This window comes from Zootoca vivipara, chromosome 8 (assembly GCF_963506605.1).
Source record: "Zootoca vivipara chromosome 8, rZooViv1.1, whole genome shotgun sequence".
Taxonomy (NCBI): domain Eukaryota; kingdom Metazoa; phylum Chordata; class Lepidosauria; order Squamata; family Lacertidae; genus Zootoca; species Zootoca vivipara.
In genome coordinates, this window is record NC_083283.1 from 60,949,792 (window position 1) to 60,972,935 (window position 23,144).

General features: G+C 42.7%; 1 protein-coding gene across 1 annotated transcript in view; it reads left to right on the top strand.

Annotated features, from left to right (window-relative positions):
* LOC118089892 (transmembrane protein 14C) overlaps positions 1–9,077 on the top strand; it is a 127,624-nt gene extending 118,547 nt beyond the window's left edge. The window contains exons 2-6 of the mRNA XM_035125013.2: positions 1,516–1,553; positions 3,042–3,118; positions 5,875–5,976; positions 6,884–6,971; positions 7,896–9,077. Of these exons, the coding sequence (XP_034980904.2) occupies positions 3,043–3,118; positions 5,875–5,976; positions 6,884–6,971; positions 7,896–7,953 (324 nt within the window). The 5' untranslated portion in view covers positions 1,516–1,553; position 3,042 and the 3' untranslated portion in view covers positions 7,954–9,077. The remainder of the gene's footprint in view (positions 1–1,515; positions 1,554–3,041; positions 3,119–5,874; positions 5,977–6,883; positions 6,972–7,895) is intronic.
* Positions 9,078–23,144: the final 14,067 nt, after the last annotated feature.

The following is a 23,144-nucleotide window of genomic DNA, read 5'->3' on the forward strand; positions in this document are numbered from 1 at the left end:
AAAGCGCCGCCTTTCAGAAATTCCCCATATGGCAGCCTTACCACACCCTGACTCTTCCACTTCAATTTAGGAGCAATCCCACTGACTCCCCACTGACATATTTTGCTTCCTACTAGACCTTTTGATGACAGTGAGGTTTTCTTTTGAGTAAAGAGGCATAGGGTTGCACTATGGACAGAACTAGAATTTGCATCTTGTGAGCGAAGCTGCATAAATGTAATGGCCTATTTGGATTATTTTCTGGTGTCTTTTGATTGCAACAGTAGTGCAGCAACCAACTTCCTATTCTTAACTTGACTGCCCAGTTCATACAAGCAAGTTGCTATCTAACCGAAGCCAGACGATACACTTTTTTCTATAATTTTCAGGGTCCATTTAGCTCACTATTGCCAGTCAGTAGGGTTTCAGGGAGGAAGTCTTCCTGGACCTACTTGGAGATGCTGGGGATTGAAGCTGGGACATTCTGCATACAAAGCTCTACCAGTGAGCTACATAGCTGCCAAGTTATCCCTTTTTTTAAGGGATTTTCCCTTATGCTGAATAGGCTTCCTCGCGAGAAAAGGGAAAACTTGGCAGCTATGGTGAGCTAATGTCCATGCAGCCCTAAATTTTCCTACTTGCACAAGTAAATCATACTGAGTTTAATGTGATTTATTCGCAGACAAGCATTTATAGGGTTGCAGTCAAAGGGCAGATCCATATGTTTAAAACACCTGGCTTTTCCCAAAGAATGCTGGGAGTTGTAGTTCTGTGAAGAGGAAACTACAGTTCCCGTGATTCTTTGGGGTCAGTCATGTGCTATAAATGTACCACTTTTACCACTAAAAACAAACAAAACCAAACTACATTACATGGTTGTTGTGAGGATAAAATAAAATCAATCAATCAAAGTACAGTGTGGACCTGCGCTTAATTCCTACTCAGTAAATGTACTTGGGGCTGCAACCTGCCTTAACCAGCCCTGAAGATTCCAATTGTTGTTGTTTAGTCGTTAAGTCGTGTCCGACTCTTCGTGACCCCTTCGTGAAGATTCCAATGAAGATTTTTTAATTTGTTGCAATGTTCGGTGTGGATTTCAGGGTTGCAAGTACCACCCCCTTTGCCCACTGTAAAACAGGCTCTCTCTAAGATTCCAGAGTAACTAAAAAGAAAAGTCACCGTTTTGAGCTCGTCTCTTTTATGCGTGCAAAGATTAGTTTTGAATGCAACCATTGGGGATTGCACCAGCAGGGTGGAAAAACGCGTTTGCAATGCTCAGAGGAATGCTCTGATGCTTGGCCTCGCCTGTACATGTAATGAAATAACGCCCGCCCCCGGTCATGGTACGTTTGGGTTGGTTGACGTAGCAGCTTTCTGTAAGAAAACCAAAGGGCAGGTTGCCGCTTGGCCGCGATTTTGCAAATACAACTCGGGTTGTTGCTCTGCTTGGCCCGCGTCACGTGCGTTGCTCTTTTGTAGTTCTCCCATTGCCGGGCGGATTCGATACAGTATTTGCACGGCTCGGTTTTGTTTTGTTTCCTACGTTGTGACTCTTCTGCTGCTGTTCCTGCAGAGTAAGTGACTTTATTCATGGAGTTCCCTCCCACGGTTTTTTCTCTTCTTTTCTTAGGGCAGCAGCCAGCGAACTGGCTTTGTACTGAACCTTTTGTGAATACTGTATATATAATAGTTGGTGAACAGTGAAGGGATTCTGTGCAGACATAGATGAAAATCGGATAAATATCAGAGGGTGGTGTGTGTGTCCCATTACAGAAATTCACGGTTTTAATAACATAATGCCTTATCGATCTGAATTGGAGCTTTTGTTTTGTTTAAGAGTGCACAGAACTCTTTCTAAGCCTGGGTGTTGCAAGATTTCAAAACAAAACCCCAGAGAATTCTCTACTTCCAAGAAAAATTCCCCTCCAACAAAACAGATATCTAAATATGAGTAACGCATGCACGTTTATTTTGAAAATAATTGTCAGAGAACTCTTTGCTGCTAGTTACATGAAGTTAGAGGAATTTTTTTTATAGACTGACCTGAAATTAAATAAATTACTACATCTTGAATTCCACCATTGCAAGGAGTATAGGGTATACTGTAGTTTTAGCCTCACAACCACACAGTGAGTTAAGTTCAGACTGAGGATTATATATGTTTTCCTTTAATCTGTTTCCCTCTCCCCCATAATTTCAAAATTTAGAAAAGCACGCAAAGGAAATTAACTTTGAGTCTCTTATTATTTACCGTAAGTCTGCAGGTGTTTAGCAAATCAGTGTATAAGCCCAATATTAAAGATGTGTCTGTTGAATTCATTTCATATTTTTGTGTCCATTCCTGGAAAATGTACTTACAAACGCATCTTATATTGCTCTTTCAGCAAGTGTTTTATAATCCTGATTTCATTTCTCTCCTCTACAGTTTCCTTTGAGAGGTAGATAATTGCTATTCGCATGGAACACCATTTTAGATTGGTTTCTCCAAAACCACTCAATAAATCCAAGACCAATCTAATATATATTTTTCCTTTTGAAAAAGTGGTTTTCCCCCTTATTTTATTATTTATTAAATTAATATACTGCCCTCCATCCAATGTTCACAGGGTACCTTATGGTATAAAAACACATAAATACATAACCAGAAAACCCCCACATTTAAAAGGTCATAAAGTGGGGTTTTTTTCTTCTATGCAGGTGTGGTTTTTTCATGAGCACTGTCAAAATAAACCGAAACAATGGAGAGGCTGTGAGCAGGAATATGTTAAATTGTCACTTACCTGCTGTAATCAGGCATGGGAGAATTTATAGAGTTCTAGTCTTCTCTCCTCTATTTTATGGTTGCCCATATGCCTGAAACAGTTTAAATTGGTATTTGGTGGGCAGGCCAGTGACTTCTTAGACCTTATTTTCAAGACTGAGAAAATGACAAATGCTGTGCCATAGGAAGAACAGTCTACACTTAAGACAGTTTTAGCACAAGGTACATAAAAAAGTCAATTTGTATCTGATTTCCATTCATTACAAACATTTACCACATACATATCTCTGTTGCATTCCAGAATGGGGTTGGACTGGATTGGTTTTGGCTATGCAGCTTTAGTGGCTTCTGGCGGGATGATTGGCTATGCAAAAGCAGGTATAGTATTGATGTCTCCTCACGGTCTTGTTTTCTGCTATTAAATAGCCATTCCAAACCTGGTGCCCTCCAGCAGTTGTTGGACTCCAGCTCCCATCAGCTAACAGAACCAATGGTCAGGGATAATGGGAGTTGTAGCCCAGAACATCTGGAGGGCACCAAGTTAGGAAACGTAGAATTATATTCTTTGAAATGGAGGTCCCTCTTGTAAAAACGGGAAACTTCCAACTATGCATTCCTACTATCAGTCTATGTACAGATATCAAGCTGCTGTTACTAGTTTTTGCTGCAGGGTGCTGATTAGCAGTTGTAAGGAACTGACACCCTTCCTATGAGAACGTGCTTTAGAATGATAAAGGCACAGACAGAGCTATGCTGATAATCGACGGCAAGACCCAAAACGTTTGCATGTTGCAAGCCACATTGTTTCCCCCTGACTTGCACACAGTGCCCATCGAGGTGTCACATTCAGGCTGATATTCACTAAAATTTTACTCAGAGTAGTACTGAAATTAATGAAGATTAGTTCCAACAATTTCAATGGGTCTACATAAAACTTAGTTGAATACCACACATGGTTATTTGAACAAACATGTTGCTCTGTGATTCTAACATGTGCACAGCTAAACAGTGTATCGTGTTGCAATGGCATATATTGTTTGGCTATAGCATTGTCAGAACTACCTACTCTGCCTAGAAACGAGAACTTCCTTAACGTTTTGAGGGAAGCAGAAAAACCCCTCAGAAAAAACGATAATTTGTGTGAGGGGGTTGAAATATGTATAAGATATGTTTTCTTATCAAACCTAACACACACACACAACTACTGTACCTAGGCAGTAAGTAATGTATTTTGTGTTCATAGAGGGAAATAATTGTTGGGTTTTTTTTCTCCCCGTGGCTTCCCCCCCCCCCCACTACAAATGAATAATTTAACAAGGAAGGTCTCTCAAGAACTGACGGTAGCATTTCTGTAACAAAAGCTGTTTGGGGCATATTTTTCTCTGGGCTTGCATGTATAACTTCCATTAACCTTGATGGAAAATCTATGTATTGATTTGTGATGAGACTCTTCACGTGGTGAGGGGCTTCTTACAGGATTCTTCTTGCAGCATTTTGAGTAGTTGGAATGATGGTTAGAGACATAATGGTGACTGAGAATAAGTGTCAAGGTGGGGGGGTGGACCCAGATGTAATAATTTATTTATTTATTGTTTCTTTTGTCCTTCATTTTAACTTTTCTCTAGCTGCAAGGCAAGCAAATCAAAATTTAAAAGAGGGAAGCAACAACCTAATGCCATGTTTTTTTAAGATACCTAGGAGAAGAGATCTAGGCATTTGAATTCCAGGACTTGCTTTTTATTCACAAGGGCATTATGAAAATGACAGATCACACCCTGATTATGAGAATAACAAATCATTCCAGGTCATTTCAGTGGCATGATGGAAGGAAGGCAGAATGCCTAGACAGAAAATACTCAGGGCCGTTTTAACAGTGCCCTTTGATGCTTCAAGTCCAATTAGGTTTGACCTGCAAATGGAACAAGTGGTGTTAGAAATCGGTGTTGAGTGCTCCCTTAAGCCTCATTAATGGGACCATTCACCAGTAGCCAAAGGTGGTGACATTTCATCAATTTCGTTTGCAGGTCACCTCTTTATATATAAACTGATAATGGGAGTAGAAGCAGCCTCCTGAGGCCACTTTCCTAGAATAGTGCAGGATTATCCTTTGCCCAGAGTAACTGTACTAACGGCTAATTTAAAAGGACACTAAAGTGAATGTTGAGTTACACCAAAGTAAATGTTGAGTTTTACTATGGGGAAGTTGTGAGGAGATAACAGAGGGAACAGGGGGTATGTGCTCGTTTGCTTTTTAAGGTAGATTTCTATTTCTGGTTTGTAGGCTAGCCCAGTGTAATGTCAAACTTCGATTTGATCAAACCATAAAGTGAGAGAGGGAATTAGAGTGCATGAGAGAAGGAGTGAATATCTGTGTTCAACACCTGGACAATAAACAGGCCATGGTTTGCTGTTATATGTGAACAATGTCTTCATCTTGGAGTGGATAAGCTATACTACTAGCCTTTTTTATTATGTGAAAAATATGTTCATCCTTCAAGTATTTAAAAGGGGAAATTTAAATAGTTGGGGTAAACCTTACCTGTTTCCCAGATAGCACATATGATTCTGAGGTTAGCATAGTGCATTGGTCTTTAGCTGGTGGGTTACAGCATGATTCAAGGTGGTTGCAATAGGAGTTTAAGAAATGGGTCCTCAAATGCATGTTTTGGTGAAAAGTGGGTTCTCAGTCTGAATAGGTTGAAGATAACTGGGACAGCAGATATCACATATTTTGTAGGGCAGGACTTTTCATGTTTTTCAGACCTAGAATTCAATTTCAATACCAACAGGCAACATTGCACCTACTTAATTTTTATTTTATTTTTTACAGTATAAGTCATCTTTCTCCTCTGTTTTTATCATGCTCTTACCTTCCTTTGCCTTCACTTACCAAAACCTTCAAAGAAAATGGTGGTCCCACTGGTGCGACCAACCTTGGTGTGCCTTACATGCGGTTCTGACCCCACCACTTGCACTATAAAGCATCACATCAATTCAAATATTAAACATTTGAACAATGCTATTTTTTAAGCTGAAAACTGCTTAGAACAAAATAAATTTTGTTGGTTTGGTTTATATATGTACCCCATTTATATCTACAGCTTAACAAACATTCCTTGTTTTATTTATTCCAGGTAGTGTCCCATCTTTAGCTGCTGGTCTTCTTTTTGGGGGTTTAGCAGGACTTGGAGCTTACCAACTTTCTCAAGACTCAAAAAACATTTGGCTTTCACTGAGTAAGCATAACTGGGAAAATGTATATATGTGAAATACGTAAAAGTAACTCTTAACCACAACGCTTTGAATGCACCTGCATTTTATTTCGTTGATGTACTATAACAACAGCAACAAAACCACTTTGATACAAGCAGCAAAGTTAAATACCAATTTTATCAGGAGGCTGATTTGGAATAAATGTGGGGTCATTTCATGTGTAGTGTTGTGTATTGTACCAGGAAGCTGATTCTGGAGCACACATGTATAGCATCATTTGATGAATTAAACCACATGTCAGTTAAAGCAATCCTAACCACACACTTACTAGGGAGCAACCCCATCCCAACACAGTAGAACATCATCAGGGATGATGGGAGTTGTAGTCCATCATCTGGAGGACAGCTGGTTCCTCATCCCTGCTCTGAGATATATCCCATGCTCTCAATTGTGTGCTGTGTGATGCAACTTGCAATTAGGAAAGTGCCTCTCAGCATTCCTTAAGAGTACATTTTCTCAGCTGCTTAGCCCAATTGCACAATGCTGGCTTTTTCGCTAGTTTTCTCTGAGGTTAGATTTTAGGTAGAAGTAGATTGTTCATCTTACAGTTCATCATTTCTGTCTGGCTTTAATAAAAATAGTAATAATATGTAATTTGAACTTGGTGTGAAATTTCTGGAGCATTTTGTTGATTAGGTGGTCAACAAATTTTCAAAAAAATTATTAAATAATTGTTTGGTTGAAATTGTTACTAAGGGGTGTAAAATGGTTACATTGGTACACATCTTTGAGCTGTGTGTGTCCTTGCTTGCTTGCTTGTTTGTGCATGTGACATACTAAAGTTGATAACTTGGCTTTTTTAATCATTGCCCTCAAGTGGGCAGAAACACCCCTGATATAATGCTGCTTCTCTTTCTGTCTTTCAATTAGTTGCTTCTGGAACCTTAGCTGGTATTATGGGCATAAGATTCTACAACTCGGGAAAATTCATGCCTGCAGGACTGATTGCTGGTGCAAGGTATTATGCTGCGTGTTTATTTTATTTATTTTGCTTTTGACATTAAGGTTGCATTCCTGTTGCGTACATGTTTTGGAATAAGTCCAAATAAATCAATGGGACTTACTTCTAAACAGGCACAGTTAGGATCAGGCTGTAATTTTAGTTTTATAAAATAGCATTCTAGAAACTGTATTGCTTAACACTTTTTGGGGATGAGCAGTTTTGTTGTGCATTTCGGTACTTTTTATTAGATCAGATAATTTTATTACCGTAAGCAGGATCTGGTTTAGGTTGAGCCATTCTGTCGCTTTCAAGGGAAGGCCACCTTTTGAAACCTTCCCTTCTTCCCCTGCTCCACTTCCCTTAATCTATATTCCACTCATTGGCAACCAAAGCCATCCCTTCAGCCAATCAGCAGGTGACTTGTTGATAGCTTAATTAAAATTCTTAAGTCGCCTTTCTTAAACATGTCCCAGGGTGAGTTACAGATATACAAAATACACAACACTGTAAAATGAAACAACAGTGAAACCATATAATACTAAAAGCATGCATTCCATAAAAATTAACAAAACAGAACTGGTGTACTCTGAAGCCAAATCAACCTGGTGGCTATGTCTGCATTTCTCCAGGAAGGGAGATTTTCTCATTAGCACTGTAGACCCCTTGGGAGAGTTGGGGGCACAGACTGTCTTAGCACAGCCAAAAAATGAGACAAGTGTTACCTGGTCCTGAGGAACTGCATGGTTCCAGTTTGGGAAGGCTGAGAGTTATGGAGAACTACCGGACAGCATGTTTGCTTTCTCCCATTTCTGTCCCAGCCTCCGAAATAAAATATTGGAGGTGTGTTGCGCATGCATTGAGTCAGAAGAGCAATTGCGTAGGAGGTGGCTTCGCACATTTCTGTCATATAGATAAACTTGACTGCATTTTCCTTTAAAGCCTGCTGATGGTTGGGAGGCTTGGACTGAAGATGTATGAGAAGCCACATGAAGGATAACAGGACCTCTCACGAGGCTTGAGACACATGGATAAGAAGACTGAACACCAGGCAGCAGGATGAATGGGCTATGGGAAAGAGAAGGAGAAAGAAAGAGCACGCCGTAAATAGTGAAGGTCCTAATTTTTAAAAACATATGACAGAGGTCATTGACAGTGTCTTATTGTGTACAGAAATTTTTCTTTTTCACATTCTAGAAGTAACTACTGTTTATGATACAAAAATCAGTGTGGTATATTTGTTGTAGATGAAGACAATGTGTGTTGACTGGAAAGGCAAAGGCAGGCTTTTGGCTTAACCGATAAAGAGATTATAAATTATAAGGCAGCAGGGAAGGCGTGGCTGAATGCAGTTTTTATCTATTCCGCTGCATGGAGACAGCAGAGAACAGGGTTGGCCTGGCTTCCACCATGGCCCTTATTGCTTTATTCTGAAAGCTGTGGGAATAGTCCCTTATGCTGCTGTTCTGACGTAACAGTACTCTTCCAAATTCACGTAGCAATAAGATTTATGAGGATGTATATAAAGGCAAATGTCAGAGAGTCAGAGAGCCCTCGCCTTACCTGCTTCCTATAGCATGGCCAAGGAGTCTTTGTGGCTTTAGATGTTGGATTCCAACTCCCATCAGCCTCAGCCAGCAGGGTCAGTGGTCAGGGATGATGGGAGTTGTGGTCCAGCAACCACTGGAAGGCCACAGGTTACTCACCTCTGTTACATATAGGATATTTCTGCAGCTATTGTTAAGTCGCTGCAGATGCCATCATAGTTTCAGTGGAGGAGAGGATAACCCTGATGGAGTTTTCAGCTAGGAGCTTGCTTCTGTAGAAACACAGGGGTACTATTTTTCTTACCGTGTTAAGTAAAATGCTACTGGTTTTTTTTTTAATTAAACAGATAGAATTATGGTAGTCAAAACTATTCTTTACTGGATTGGTATACAGTACTTTTGTGCTCTTCTTTTTTTGAACTTATTATTATTATTATTATTATTATTATTGAAAGGTGCAGTCTTTGATCATATATCCATCCATGTCTTATCTTTTTTAATATAATGAATTGGTGGGAAATATTGAGTTCAATGCATATATGCTATTTTCTTACAGCATTAAAGCCTATGCAGATGACTTGACATTTCTGTTGTGATTGATTGAAAGGTAACAATTGTTCTCGTAGTGTTTGTAACCAAATGAAAAAAAAGGTTACAATAGTTATTCAACCAGACATTTTCACATCTTTGAGAATAATGTTGCAATGCCCAAAACGTGGGAAGCTATTCAAATTGTGATTTGTATACTGGGTGTGACAGGGACACTGAGGTTTTAGTTTGGATAAACAGGATAAATCATTGTGTGATGCATCCATAAAGAGTGGAGGCTCAGGCAAAAACCTTAGTCTGATTGCCAGTGTGTAGAATGTGGGCCTGTGCTGTGTGATGGGCAGAAATTCATCAGGTAATCCTTTCCTATCACTGTGGTCCTATGATGAAAAATGCTCTATGCACCTCTACCAGCAAAAAATAACAACGTTGTTGGGACCCTTTGCCATGAAGAATAATGGATGGGAGATATTTGTTGCTAACTAACATTCAGTTAGCCTTGTTAGAGGTTTGTTTCACTCATGACCCAAGTACCGGTATGCATTGCAGAAAACAAGAATGGTTAAAATTCTTTGGTTTGCACTATTACGTGGGTCCTAAAACCAAAGGATTTATCACGCGGTTGACAGGCCACAGTATCTGGCTAGTGTGCTACCTTTGGTCTGGGGGAAGCAGGTGGACAGTTTTGATAGCCTACTATAGATCGAACATGCACATATAGCACACGGCGTCTCTATATGATAATATGGATGACATGCAATGATAGGCTAAAGCCGCTTCTGCATTTTAGGCAGCTAATGTTAATGGCTAACAAGAGGAAAGGTCAAAAGTGATGGGGTACAACAAGCTATGGGGAGGAGCCCCCAAGCAGACCTCTCCAGAGACAAATGTATGGCTCTGGTTTGAACAGACACATAAAAACAATACATTGTGTGTGGATCGCATCTACACCTGCATTTGTGGGTTGAGACGACAGAGGGTGCTAAAAAGCTGTGCTAGCTCAGATAGGATTAATATTGAATTAAAAAACACACAGATGAGACATGAAAAATTAATGTAAATGTAAGCTTATTGGATATAAATCGTGCTGTTACAGTAAGACCTGCTTGTTGGCTAAAGAAACTTGTACATGAGAACGGAATTGAATTTCAGGAATGATGGTTTGCAACATACTCTTGAGTTCAACATTATGGGAGCTGTTGTCCTGCAGCATTTGGGGGGCTACAGGTCCCCTAACCCGGACATACTCCCATCTGATATTCAGGAGCAACTTCCCTGTACTGAGAGAATTAAGAAGCTCTCTTAAACTAGATTACCTGAATGAGTCAGGGAAAGGCAAATCCAGTGGTAACCAACTGCAGGCTGGTTCCTGAACTTTCTCCTTTCAACATGAGATTGTTACTGAACTGCAGTTGCAGAGAGTAGTTGAGCAACTGTTGAGCAAAGCCCTGAACTAATTTGCTTGTATCTATATATATGTGTACAAAACATCACCCTCCATCAAATATTTGCATGTGAAATATGCTGACAGACAAGCACTATTTGGATCAATTTCATGGCCAGCACCAGAAGAGGGCACAGAATCCAAATCCGCTTTGTAACCCCAAGTAAGGAATCCTAACCCTTTTGCAGGAAAGGCAATTAGCTGTGTAAGTAGCAGAGCCTCACTGGAACAAAGGTTGTAATGTTCCTTCAAAGGCACAGGGCACTTGCTTATTAGGTGCACTGTAGAAAAAGAGATGGAATTAATGTTACCCCTTAGCAGGGCTGCAGGGGCTGGCAGATTTATTAGTCCCTTCCTCTCATAAACATGTCATCCTCAGGAGTTGATTCCAAATTCTGTTTTATTAGCGTTCAGCTCCACATCAAGAAAAGCATAAACAGGCTGCTGAAGAACAGTGGGGAGAAGGTGCATTAAATGTTTCTAAGACAAAAATAGGTGCAGTTGAACCCTGGAATGTTAGACAATGCTTCGAAATGCTGGATTCTGTTCTCAGGGCTGTGAGAACTGTGTTGTCTCAAGTTACTAGAAGCTGCTCATTGTGGTTAAGAGTGTGATCCAGGGAGTTCCAGGTTCAATCTCAACTTAATTCACTACATGAGCTATTGTTCAGCTTCTTTCTAATAAAAATAATAATTATTATTTATTTATACCCCGCCTATCTGACTGAGTTTCCCCAACCAGTCTGGACAGCTTCCAGCATATATAAAAATGTAATAAAACATTAAACATTAAAAACTTAAAAACATTAAACATTAAAAACTTAAAAACATTAAAAATCTACAGATAGGCTTGTCAACTGATCACAAAAAGAGAGCCCCCACTGGGTGGTGGTGGTTGTTTTTTAAACGCCTCTAAGGTGGTTGCTAGGGACGCGGGTGGTGGGTGGCACTGAGCCTAGGGCTTGCTGATCAGAAGGTTGGCGGTTTGAATCCCCGCGACGGGGTAAGCTCCCATTGCTCGGTCCCTGCTCCTGCCAACCTAGCAGTTCGAAAGCACGTCAAAGTGCAAGTAGATAAATAGGTACCACTCCAACGGGAAGGTAAACGGCGTTTCCGTGTGCTGCTCTGATTTGCCAGAAGCGGCTTTGTCATGCTGGCCACATGACCTGGAAGCTTCCTCTGCCAGTAAAGTGAGATGAGCGTCGCAACCCCAGAGTCGTCCACGACTGGACCTAATGGTCAGGGGTCCCTTTACCTTTACCTTTAAGGTGGTTGGTAGATGTTCCTGTGCAGAGTCTCGGAATCTGGACCATTGCTGGAATTTTTGAGTAAAAGCAGCATCATGATAACGTGCACTGAGGTACCCTGCCATTAGAGCTGAGCACCCACTTAACTCCCTGCTCCATGGAAGGTTGCTCCATGCATGTGATTCTTCCTGAGCCACTTCTTACAGACTCCGAAAGAGGTGGAGTAGCAGAAGTCCAGAAGAAACAGGATGAAAATTGTGGTGGCAGAACAATGTGGTAGTGGTTGGATAACCAGGTGGAAAAGAGCACAGGGCCCCTGCACCTTCAACAGTTGTGTAGAAGAGTTTCAACTGATGTATCTCCATAACTCACCAAGCCACCCTAGGTAATAGTGTGACATGCAGTAGCGGAGATTGCTCTCAGACTTGCTTTGCTGTCATAGAAACAAAGCACACAGACCATCACACTTTTCAGAAGCAAAGAGAATTTTTATTTTTTGCTATTCTGCTCCCGGACCAGTCTGGACCCCCCAGCCACCTTACCAGGTAGAGTGAAATGACTGCCTCAGGTCATGAAAGGGAAAAGCAAATTACTAACAGCTTCTGTTCCTTTCAGCTCCCTAAATGGCCCCAAAATAAGCTCTGTAGGTTTGGGAGGCATGGAGGAAGCAAGGAAACGGAAGCCCCATTGTGCCAGCACAACTATGCACAGAGAGCATTGGATACAACTCATTGTACTTTTACTCCAGAGAGAGGCTTATTTGTTTCAGGCGCCAAAATATCTGTAATACAAAGCTACTAGTTGCAAGGATCACTGAAAGAATGAATGTAATGCACACTGAACTACGCAGAGACGGTGTACAATATTGTTTGGAATTTTGTTGGCATTAATGTCATCTGAGTACCTAAAAAAATGTGAGGCCTGCAGCTTATATTCTAAATATTTTTCAAGCCCCAACCCCTAGGTAACATTTAGCCCTGTGAAGTTATTGCCAGTGTATAAGCAGCTTGTTGTCACAAGTATGATTTGTTGCCATTATTTTTGCCTACAGAAGAATCTGAATTTGTTACTGCAAGGTGGAAGGGTGTTAGCTCAGAATCCCAGAAAGTCTTCAATTTATTCCAAGGCTGACATTACAAGGCGATCAAAATAATTACAACAGTACCAGCTCCTTCCTGTTTCTAAAGGGCAATTAAAAAAGAAAGAAAAAGAATTTGTCTGTATATCAATGGAGAATGAGACTGAAGCTAGGTAATAAAAAGGACTGGCCAATTAAACAACCTTATTAAAAGAGAGCTAATTATGTTAATCTCTCCATTTCTTTCCTACCCCAGGCTTAATGCAGCCACAATGAAGGGAGGTTTGGACAAAGGCAGCTCACAAAGGTCAACCCAGCCCTAACTGTCTTGTTTAAACTTATACTCTCAAAGTATAAGTTGCTGTCGTGAATGAAAATGTAGCACTGTGACACTGAAAAACTAGCTGCATTACAAATTATTCTTGGCTTCAGTGCTCCATTTCATGAGATTATTTTTTTTCAAAGTGATATAAGCAGAGCTAAAATGTTAGTATAGCATCAATCTCGTTTAAGATATTTAAATTAGTTGGAGTGTTTGATCTGCCGCTGCTTCTTTCTTTCACTATAAGTTATTTTGGATTTTAGTGTTGCTTTAATATGCTGACTAGATAGTAAACTGCTTTGAGCATTTATTCAAACAGAAAGGCAGGATAAAAATATTTTAAAATGAATAGCAAAATAAATTGAATAAGTTTCACAGCCAACATGCTGAATCTTTACACAGAAGATGTCCTGGTGCCAAGGCACAATTCAGTGGTGGTGTAGAAGAGGGAATTTCAGCTGGTGTAACTTGTGTGTCTCCTGACGGACCATCATTACCTGCCAAAATCCCCCCCCCTAGAAAGCCGAAGGTCATTCCGTCATTCTAGCCCAGGTTTGTCAGTGCAGTACGCTTGGGCACCAATGTGCCCAACAGTACCTACAAAAGCTTTTAGTAAGTCTTCCTTCAAAAATCCACAGTGCTTTTGAGTAGCTGCTTTCCCCACTCAGTTGCTGTTGCAATGGGTTGACCTCTCCTACATAGCTCCATGGTAGTCATCTTGTGTTCTGCCACACCTGCACACCAGCCATTTCATTACTGGCCCCATGGCACTTTCTCAAAATCCCAAATGTGCCCACTGCCCAAATAGGTTGGCAAACCCTGATCTAGTCCAATCTAAGAACATAAGAACTGTCACTCTGTGCTAGAGCAGTCATCCGATGAGCAGATCCTTGTCTGCTGGACAATGCCTCAGAGTCACAAAACAGGATTTATCAATGCCTAAGGAAGATTCACAAGGCAGGCTTCACCTTTATTTTCCTCCCCAGCTGTGAATTACCAGCATCCGGTAGTCAGAGCCCCCCTGTCTTTGCAAACAGACAAAGGATGCAAGGATGCCCTCATTGCTAACAGCCATCAACAGATCTGTGTAACGTGTAAGTATTACTCACTTTGAAGAGTCAACATGAGTACAAAGCGGTGTGGGGCCATAACTTTAGCGCTGCCCCCATAATCAGACTAGCTGCTTGCCTATTTAACTTCTGCACTGGGGAACTTTCTCTACTCGTGTAGGCTTCCCACGTGATTTAGATCTCCAATCTTCCCCTCTTCTAAATCATGTAAAGAAAAAGGTTCCCCACAGCAAAAGTTTTGCTGCCTGAGGCGAAGGACACTCCATGCCACGTACAGTACAGAAGCTGAAGCAGCTGGCAGGAATACAGGAAGCTGCCTTATACTTAGTCCATACCTTCCAGCATTCCTTGGTTGAAAACAGGGACATTTCTCACCCTGATAACGGGGGAAATAGGGACATTCCAGGATCAAATCAGAAGCCAGGATGGCGTTCATAATTCCAGGACAATTGGTACACTTGGAGGGTATGTTCGTCAAGCCAATAATGAGCCTAGCTTGCTATTGTCTGCACTGACTGGCAGCACCTCTTCAGGGCTTCGGACAGAGAATCTTTTTTCGCCCTACCTGGAGATGCTAGGGATTGATACCAGGGACGTCCTACAGGCAAATAAGGTTCTCTATCACTGCAGGAGGAATAAAAGAACCTTTTAATGAGGGTGAAAGAGGAGAGTGCAAAATATGGTCTGAAGCTCAACATCAAAAAAACTAAGATCATGGTCACTGGTCCCATCACCTCCTGGCAAATAGAAGGGGAAGAAATGGAGGCAGTGAGAGATTTTATTTTCTTGGGTTCTATGATCACTGCAGATGGTGACGGCAGTCACGAAATTAAAAGACGCCTGCTTATTGGGAGAAAAGCAATGACAAACCTAGACAGCATCTTAAAAAGCAGAGACATCACCTTGCCGACAAAGGTCCGTATAGTTAAAGCTATGGTTTTCCCAGTAGTGATGTATGGAAGTGAGAGCTGCACCATAAAGAAGGCTGATCGCCGAAGAATTGATGCTTTCGAATTATGGTGCTGGAGGAGACTCTTGAGAGTCCCATGGACTGCAAGAAGATCAAACCTATCCATTCTTAAGGAAATCAGCCCTGAGTGCTCACTGGAAGGACAGATTGTGAAGCTGAGGCTCCAATACTTTGGCCACCTCATGAGAAGAGAAGACTCCCTGGAAAAGACCCTGACGTTGGAAAGATTGAGGGCACAAGGAGAAGGGGATGACAGAGGACGAGATGGTTGGACAGTGTTCTCGAAGCTACGAACATGAGTCTGTCCAAACTGCGGGAGGCGGTGGAAGACAGGAGTGCCTGGCGTGCTCTGGTCCATGGGGTCACGAAGAGTCGGACATGACTAAATGACTAAACAACAACAACAATCACTGCACTACAGCCCTTTCCCCCGAAGGGCGATTCCAACACTGCTGATCAGACGGTGTCCACCATTGCCACCCCTGAAGGCTTTGTAGAGGGCACAGGGCAGGCTATGCTGCCATTTCCTCCTTCCCCAACCTCTGCCGCTCGGTGCAACAGCCTCACTCAGATGGTAGGGCTGGGCCTGCATAAGAAACAGGCCATGTTGGGAGCAGGGAGAAAGGTGTCCTTCTGCAGCCTCTTTCTGCTCACCTTGCCATTCACACACACAACGCCTGAGTAGAGCTATTGCCATCTTGTCTTTTTATTTTTTATTTTTAAAGAATAAAGCTGTTTACCTTAGCAGCCGTTGCATACTTCCAGTGGTACAGTGAATATTGACAGAGAAATATATGTTTCTAGAAGAAATGAAATACTTGTGGACTTATCTGCGTTCAGAGCTGCAAGTTAAGCAAAACAAAAAAACAGGATTCTGGTCTGCAGCGCCTCTGACCCAGACAGAGACACTCAGTGGCACCTTGCCTGGTTGCAGAGGTCTGTAAGACTGGTGTCAAAAGCAGTAAGGAGAAGGGATCGATATACAGCACATCATAATTTAATGACCTAGCCTCTCAAGATCAACCTTCTTTTGTTCTCCGGTTTGTTTTAACGCTTCACCATTGTTGTGCTCACAAGGTACTATTATTTTTGATACCATATGTTTTGGACGTTTTCACTCATCCAGGGAGGCTGTTGATAGGTTTGGTAGTGTGTCAATAAGCTATTTGAAGTTCTTGAAAACCTGAAAAGGGCTTTATCTGAAAAACACTATAAATTGGATGCTGAATGCCGGTTACTTATGAATGCCTGAGATAGGCTTTTGCCAGAGCTGGGAACTGTAGTTCTGTGAGGGAGTCTCCTAACAACTCTCAGCACCCTTAACAAACTACAGTTCCCAGGATTCTTTGGGAGAAGCCATGGCTGCTGAAGTGGTATAAGAGTGTTTTGACTGTATGTTGTGGATTTGCTCTTGTGCAATGGAACTTCCCTCTTCTCCTTCCCTGTGCACCCGCTTAGTCTGTTCTGGGGTTCCCCTCAACCCATCCAGAGCAGCTTCATGGAGGATGCGGGAGGAGGAGAGGGGAGAGTTCTGTTGTGCAGGAGTAAATTCTTGCGTTAATGGAATGAGTGCATTGGATACCGTCCAAACCAGCTGATACACAAACTTCTATATACTGTAGATCAGTGATTGGGAACATGTGACCCTCCAGACATTGGACCTCAGTTCCCATAATCCCAGACTGTAGGCTTTGCTGCCTGGTGCTGATGGAAGCTGGGAATCCAACAACAGATTTCCTAATCCCAGAGATAAATTGCATGGTCACATGGGCATTCTCTGAAGTGGTTCCATAATGGTTACTTGATGGCCTCTGATTTCAAATCTCTCTGTGTTTTTATTCTATACAGGTAACTATTCTATTTTATTCTACACAAGTAAATCGAATCTTATGCTTATTTTACTTAGGGCGGTACTCAGAGTAGACCCACTGAAGTTAATGGACAGAATTTAAATGAGATAAATAAAGGCCTGTCTGCCAATCTCTTCCCAAGCCAGTTCCATCCAGCACCTCTCTCGACAAGCGAAATACAGGAGAGGCTAGACTAGGGTTGCCATATAAAAGTGAAAATCCAGACACAAAAGTTCAGTTTTTTGTTTTGTTTTGCCCAAAGTTGTTAAGCTACGTTGAACTCAAGTTATTGAGCTATTTTTAAGTAAAATCGCCAAAATCTAGGCTTCCAACATGGGCTGCCATACGTTCAGATTTTCCCGGACATCTCAGCGATTTCCACCCGGGCACTGTTACTGACTGCCGTATTCCAGCAGTGTTCAGGAAATTCCAGACGTATGACAACCCTACTAGACTGAATCCTGCCATTGTGATGTCTGAACTGCGTCAATGAGTCCTGGCACAAGGCTTAATGTTATCCACTATTCATTCGAGTTTACAGCGAGAAAATTGAAGCTGCTAATTACGAAATTAATACCTATTATTCATCACTCGATAAGCATGTGCCTTTAGATCTGCCGAACCTAATAATTTCCCCACCATGAACACAGTTATTGAGCACTCTGCAGGTACATGCAGAACGTATAATCCTTTGCAATAGGACACTCTTGCATGCTGGGACATTAGTAGAATACAATGCATGTTAATAGCTGTTCTATTTACAAGACAGAGCAATAGCATTGTAGGGTGTCCCTACAGAAATGTAGTCAAAGTGATACTGAAATGAACAGGGAGATTACAAAAAGGAATAGATTCCTATTGGTATGAAACTGAAAGCTTCACGGAATCAAGGTCTCAGCCTCTACATCCTTTGTGGATGCAGCAAACATTATAACTAACGGTGACTCAGTAAAGTCTGTATGTGGGAGAACCAGACAGATCTGAATCACCAGTTTCTCTATCTCTGAATCACAGTTAGTGTCATTTAAAAGCCACAGTTCTCTGGATTGCATAAACTCAGGCAAAGATGATGAGAGAAACCATGCAATTACAAACTGGTTTGCAACAAAATTCACTTTGAACTGAGGGATGCCAGCATGTTTAGACAGGACACTTAGCACATTATTGAATTCCAAATAAATTCCATTTGTATAGCAAGCTCTAATTTCACCCGAGTCTTCCAGCTAGCTCTGTGGATTTCAGACAAACTGTCGTCTTTAAAAAGCTGCAGAGTGGCAGATGCAGAATTTAATGATATAATACTATGTGCCTGTTGTTGAAAAAGACTCTAGGTGAGCAAATGCTTTAATAAATAAGAGTAGTGTGATAAGAATGTTAAAAATGCCCAAACATATTTCTCTCTTTCTGGAATGCATTTTTTAAAACTGTACTCTCATCATACTCAACGTTTCACTTTGAGCTCTTGATGCACTGATTAATGCATGCAAATAAAGAAAGTCTTTTATGGGTTAACCTTAAAAGTGAATTTTGGTTGCTTCTGGACAAGTAACTCCTAACACTACCATTGTAAACTCTTCTGCAATCTACAAGAAGAATTGCAACAGAGGCTGTGTACACAATACAGGCTTAAAACGCAGATATAGGTCGTTCGTTTTCTCAATCTGGATTGAACCTAGTTTGTGGGGGAAACACATCAAAACAGAATTTTTCCTAAAAAAAAACCCCACCAGGGTAGATAGGGATTGTGTACACTGCTTCCGAACCAGTCATGGGAGTGCACTAGATGTAGAGTAGCAGAGGTGGGTTTGGGGGAGCGCAAGTGGTTTGGTCTCACTGGGAACAGAGCCTCGGGGGTGCCACAGGGGGCTCCATAATTATGAGGTAGAATAGAAGTGGTGTGTGTGTGTGTGTGTGTGTGTGTGTGTGTGTCAAATCTTGGCATTGCAGAGAGCGGCACTGAAATTTGAGACCCCAAGGTCCACCACTGAGATTAGACAGGAGTGTGTACGCAGCTTGACTTTCTACACTATTGGAAAGAGTTTACGTCCCACTATATTCTAGCCACACGAATGGGTGTGATGTAGTTGCTGTGTGTTGGGTCATTTGAACCTTCGCATACATCCACTAGAATCCTTGAAGAGAGGACTATTTTATGACTCCCATTTATTTCCCTTTCTATAAATATGTTAATTATTGTTAACACGCTTTGCCAGCTTTTTTAAAATGGAAAAAAACCCTATAGTACTAGAAAATCACAATGTACGGTAGTTTTTGAATTATGGTGCGATGGTGTTAAAACACAATAATCAATCATGCCATTTTTTAAATATTCCATTTAGAATAACTTTCCTGTCATGGGCATTTTAGTAACACCGTTGATGGTGATGACTAGGGGGGTTGTATGTGTTTTTATAAATAATGTTGGGGGGTGGGGTGAAGGATTATGGCATTATATCACTGTACCTCTCTCTCTCTCAAGTGTTTTTGTGATAATTTAAAAGATAAAGAGTAAAAAAACACCTGGGTCATAAAATGGTACCCACTGTAAATGTGGCACAAGGTGAATTGGCCCAATCCAGGGGCCAAAGATTGGGGCCACAGGGTGGAATGGGGGTATCTGTGCACAGCTGCAAAAAAACAACGTGTTTGAGCCTTCACAAAAGCTCGGTTCAGGCATTACTTTTCATGCAATTGAGTTAACATGGAGAAAGACAATGGGGTCACACATGCCCAACCTGTCCCCCCACCTCCTGCTTTCCCTTCCCTGAGTTTGTCCATGTTGGGAGAAGGTCTGATGCAGAAAAGCCTGCTGGCAAGTGTGTAGGATGTCCCTCTGAGCTGTCCCTTCCAGCGCTCAACAGGTAAATGAGAAAATTGTGTTTCATCAAGTTAAACCTTGGTTCTTCGTTTTAAGGATTCAGTGGAACCACATCAGTGCAGTTGACTATAAAAATGCTCCTAAGTTTAGCTTAGGCTGGAAAACATGGAATGGGTTAAAGAGATTCCTTTGACATGTGTAATCGTCTACTGCTTGTTTTTACCTTGTCCAAAAATGAGGACAAGAAAAACTAGCTCATGCTATTCATAGGATTTGCTTGTTTGAATTGCTGTGAGATTTATTTCCATATATTGAACTTTTTTTGGAGTCACAAGCTTTTCTATGGCACACCTCCAATTTACTAATACAGTAAAGTATGCTAAAGTTTGCAGTGCCATGCATAAAGTTGCAAGGATAATTTATTGAGCTGGGATGGACAGTGGCAAATAGAGAAGCAAATTGACAAGAGAGTTTTCAACTTTCATTTTTGATACTATCCTAGTCTACCTAAAAACGAAATTATTTTATTTGGTCAGTTGACCTCTACTTAATATGCAGTAAAATGATTTGCTATACTGTAATAAGGAAAAGAAAAAGAAAACCCCCTGGTGACATTATACTGACAGAACAGAATGAAAAATCAGAGACATTGTATTACTTCATTTTTTATGTCCTTGTATTGGTATGATGTTAAAATGTGAGCACAATTGACTGAATATATTTGGTTTTGCTTTTACCTTCTTATGATAAATTATTTTATTTGATATTATTTAAAGGGCAACTCGCCATGGAATATCTGACCATAGTTTAGAACAGCCAGTTAAAAAAGAGTGATAGGCAATCTAGTCATACTCAAAGTAGACCCATTGAACTCAATAAATTTAAGTAAGCTTAGTCCATTGTGAAGACCCGGGAGGGGGAGGGACATTTCTTCCCAAATTTTCCAGTACCTCCCTGCCTAGTCTTTCACATCTTTAATAGCAATTCTGAGAGAGTCACACCTGTCAAAAAATAATCTAGGCTGGGTGTGAGGGACAGGGGATATCGCGAAGTCCCTCCCCTCCTGAGTTCAAGCCCGTCCCCGAGCAAAGGGGAAAGCAGGGAGAGTTCCGATTCCAGTGGGGAAGCAGGAAGTCGTGTCCGAGGCTCAGGCAAGGTAGAGGAGCCAGGGTCCCAGGTGGGACAGGAAGGGGCAAGCAAGGGGGGAAGACCCATCCCTCCAACTCCAGAATTACGCAGGAAGAGGAGGGGCAAGAGGATGGGTCTGCCAAAGCTTTTGTGTTGGAGAAAGACGCGCCAAAAGCCATTAGGAGGTTCTGAAACCGACTGACAACATCGCTCCGTGTAAATAGCAATGACTTGAGCACTGTAAATACGCAGCACCAATAAAAGAATAAAATGCAGAGCTGCGTAGCGTCGTTACTCTGAAGTAGTCCACTCCGGCCACTGTGACAGCAACCTCCTAATCATTTTTGGGCTACTTCGGAGTTGCCGGGATGAGCGTGTCCGAGGCGGAGAAGTGGCGGCAGATCGCTGAGCAAGCCCAGCTAGAACTGCAACAGCTGTCGCTGCAGGCGCAGGGAGAATTGAAGGCAGCTAAAGAGGAGACTAAGAAGGTCCAGGACGACCGGCTACAACTTGCGGAACAGGTGAGAGAGCTCCAGGAAAAAGAGCAGCATTTAAGGGCGGTGGCGGTAGACCTCCAAAACAAGCTGGATGCAGAGAAAAACAAGGCGGGAGGGGCTCCCCAAGTCCAAGTGCTGCCAGGAAGGAGAGCAGGGACCCTTGTAAGCAAGTTCAATGGAGACCCGAAGGAGTTTCAGGGCTTTGAGACTGAGATCGTGTATGCTCTTGAGCTGCACCAGAATGAGTTCCCCGATGATGAGCACAGAGTAGCGTTTATTGTGGAACATCTCACCGGAGCAGCCAGGGAGTGGCTAAGACCATTAATCGCAACCAAGAATCCTTGCATGAAAAATGTCCAACAATTTCTAGAAGGTTTGAGGACGATGTATTCGTCCGATAGTCATTTGGACCAGACTAAGGAGGAACTGCATAATTTACGCCAAGGAAATATGACAGTTCGCGCATATTGGGCGAAATTCACCATGCTGGTGCACAGACTGGGGTGGGTTTTGGATTCGCCTCCCATGCAAGCTGCGTTTTACTTGGGTTTGAGCGAGGAGGTGAAGGATGAACTCTCGAGAGGTCCAAAGCCCAGTACTATGGATCAGCTGAGCAAAGCAGCTCTGGCGGTGGGGGTGAGGCAGGAATCCCGGTGGAACGACAAGCAAGCGACGCGCGCAAAGCGGGCTTGGTTCCCACGGTCGCAGGAGAAGCCACTCCCTCAACAACCCTTTCAGGCCACGCCTGGAGCCAGCCAGGACCAGGAGCCCATGCAGATTGATAGCGCGCGCGCGCGGGCTTTTCAAACCCCAGCGGCGCCAAGACGCAAGGAGGGAAGGGGCGGGAATTGCTTTCTCTGCAACTCACCCCAGCATCTCGTCAGAGACTGCCCACATCGCAGGGAGTGGCAAGGAAAGGCGGGAACGGTGGTGCCCTCCCCCACTGACGCAGCACCACAGCAGGGAAACGGGAAAGCCTGGCTGCAGGAGACAAGGGGCAGCAGCCAGGCACAGTCAGCAGACAACAGCCCCAGCCCGCCCACCCGCACAGAGAGGTGCAGAGCCAGCCCACCCCTCCCAGAGCAGGAGTGGTTCTAGAAGTGACGCTAACGCTCCCAAATGGCTATCCCCTGACGGTCCTCGCCTTAATTGACAGTGGGGCGTCCGCCAACTTCTTCTCGAGAAGCTTTGCAGAAGAGCACCAAATCCAGCTTTTGCAGTTGGATTTTCCTCTGCACGTAGCAACCATTGACGGCAGGGAGCTGCTGGGAGGGGCCATCACACATCAAACCCCCCCCATGAGAATGACGGTGGGAAGGCACTCAGAGACACTGGCGTTCAACGTCACCACCATCTCAGACCCCCCCATCGTCTTGGGCATGAGCTGGCTGGCGCGCCACGACCCCTCCATCAGTTGGCACCAGAGATGCATCACGTTTGGATCGGACTTTTGTCTGGAACATTGCATGCAGCACCAACCAGGGGAGGGGCCTCCGATAGCCACGGTGGCCACCATGCATATCAAAGGGGGTGAGGCAATACCCAAGCAGTACTGGGACCTGCAGGAGGTCTTCAGCGAAGCGGAGTCCGACCACCTACCCCCGCACAGGCCTTTTGACTGCCAGATCAACCTGGTGCCAGGGGCGACGATACCCCCAGCCAAGCTGTACGC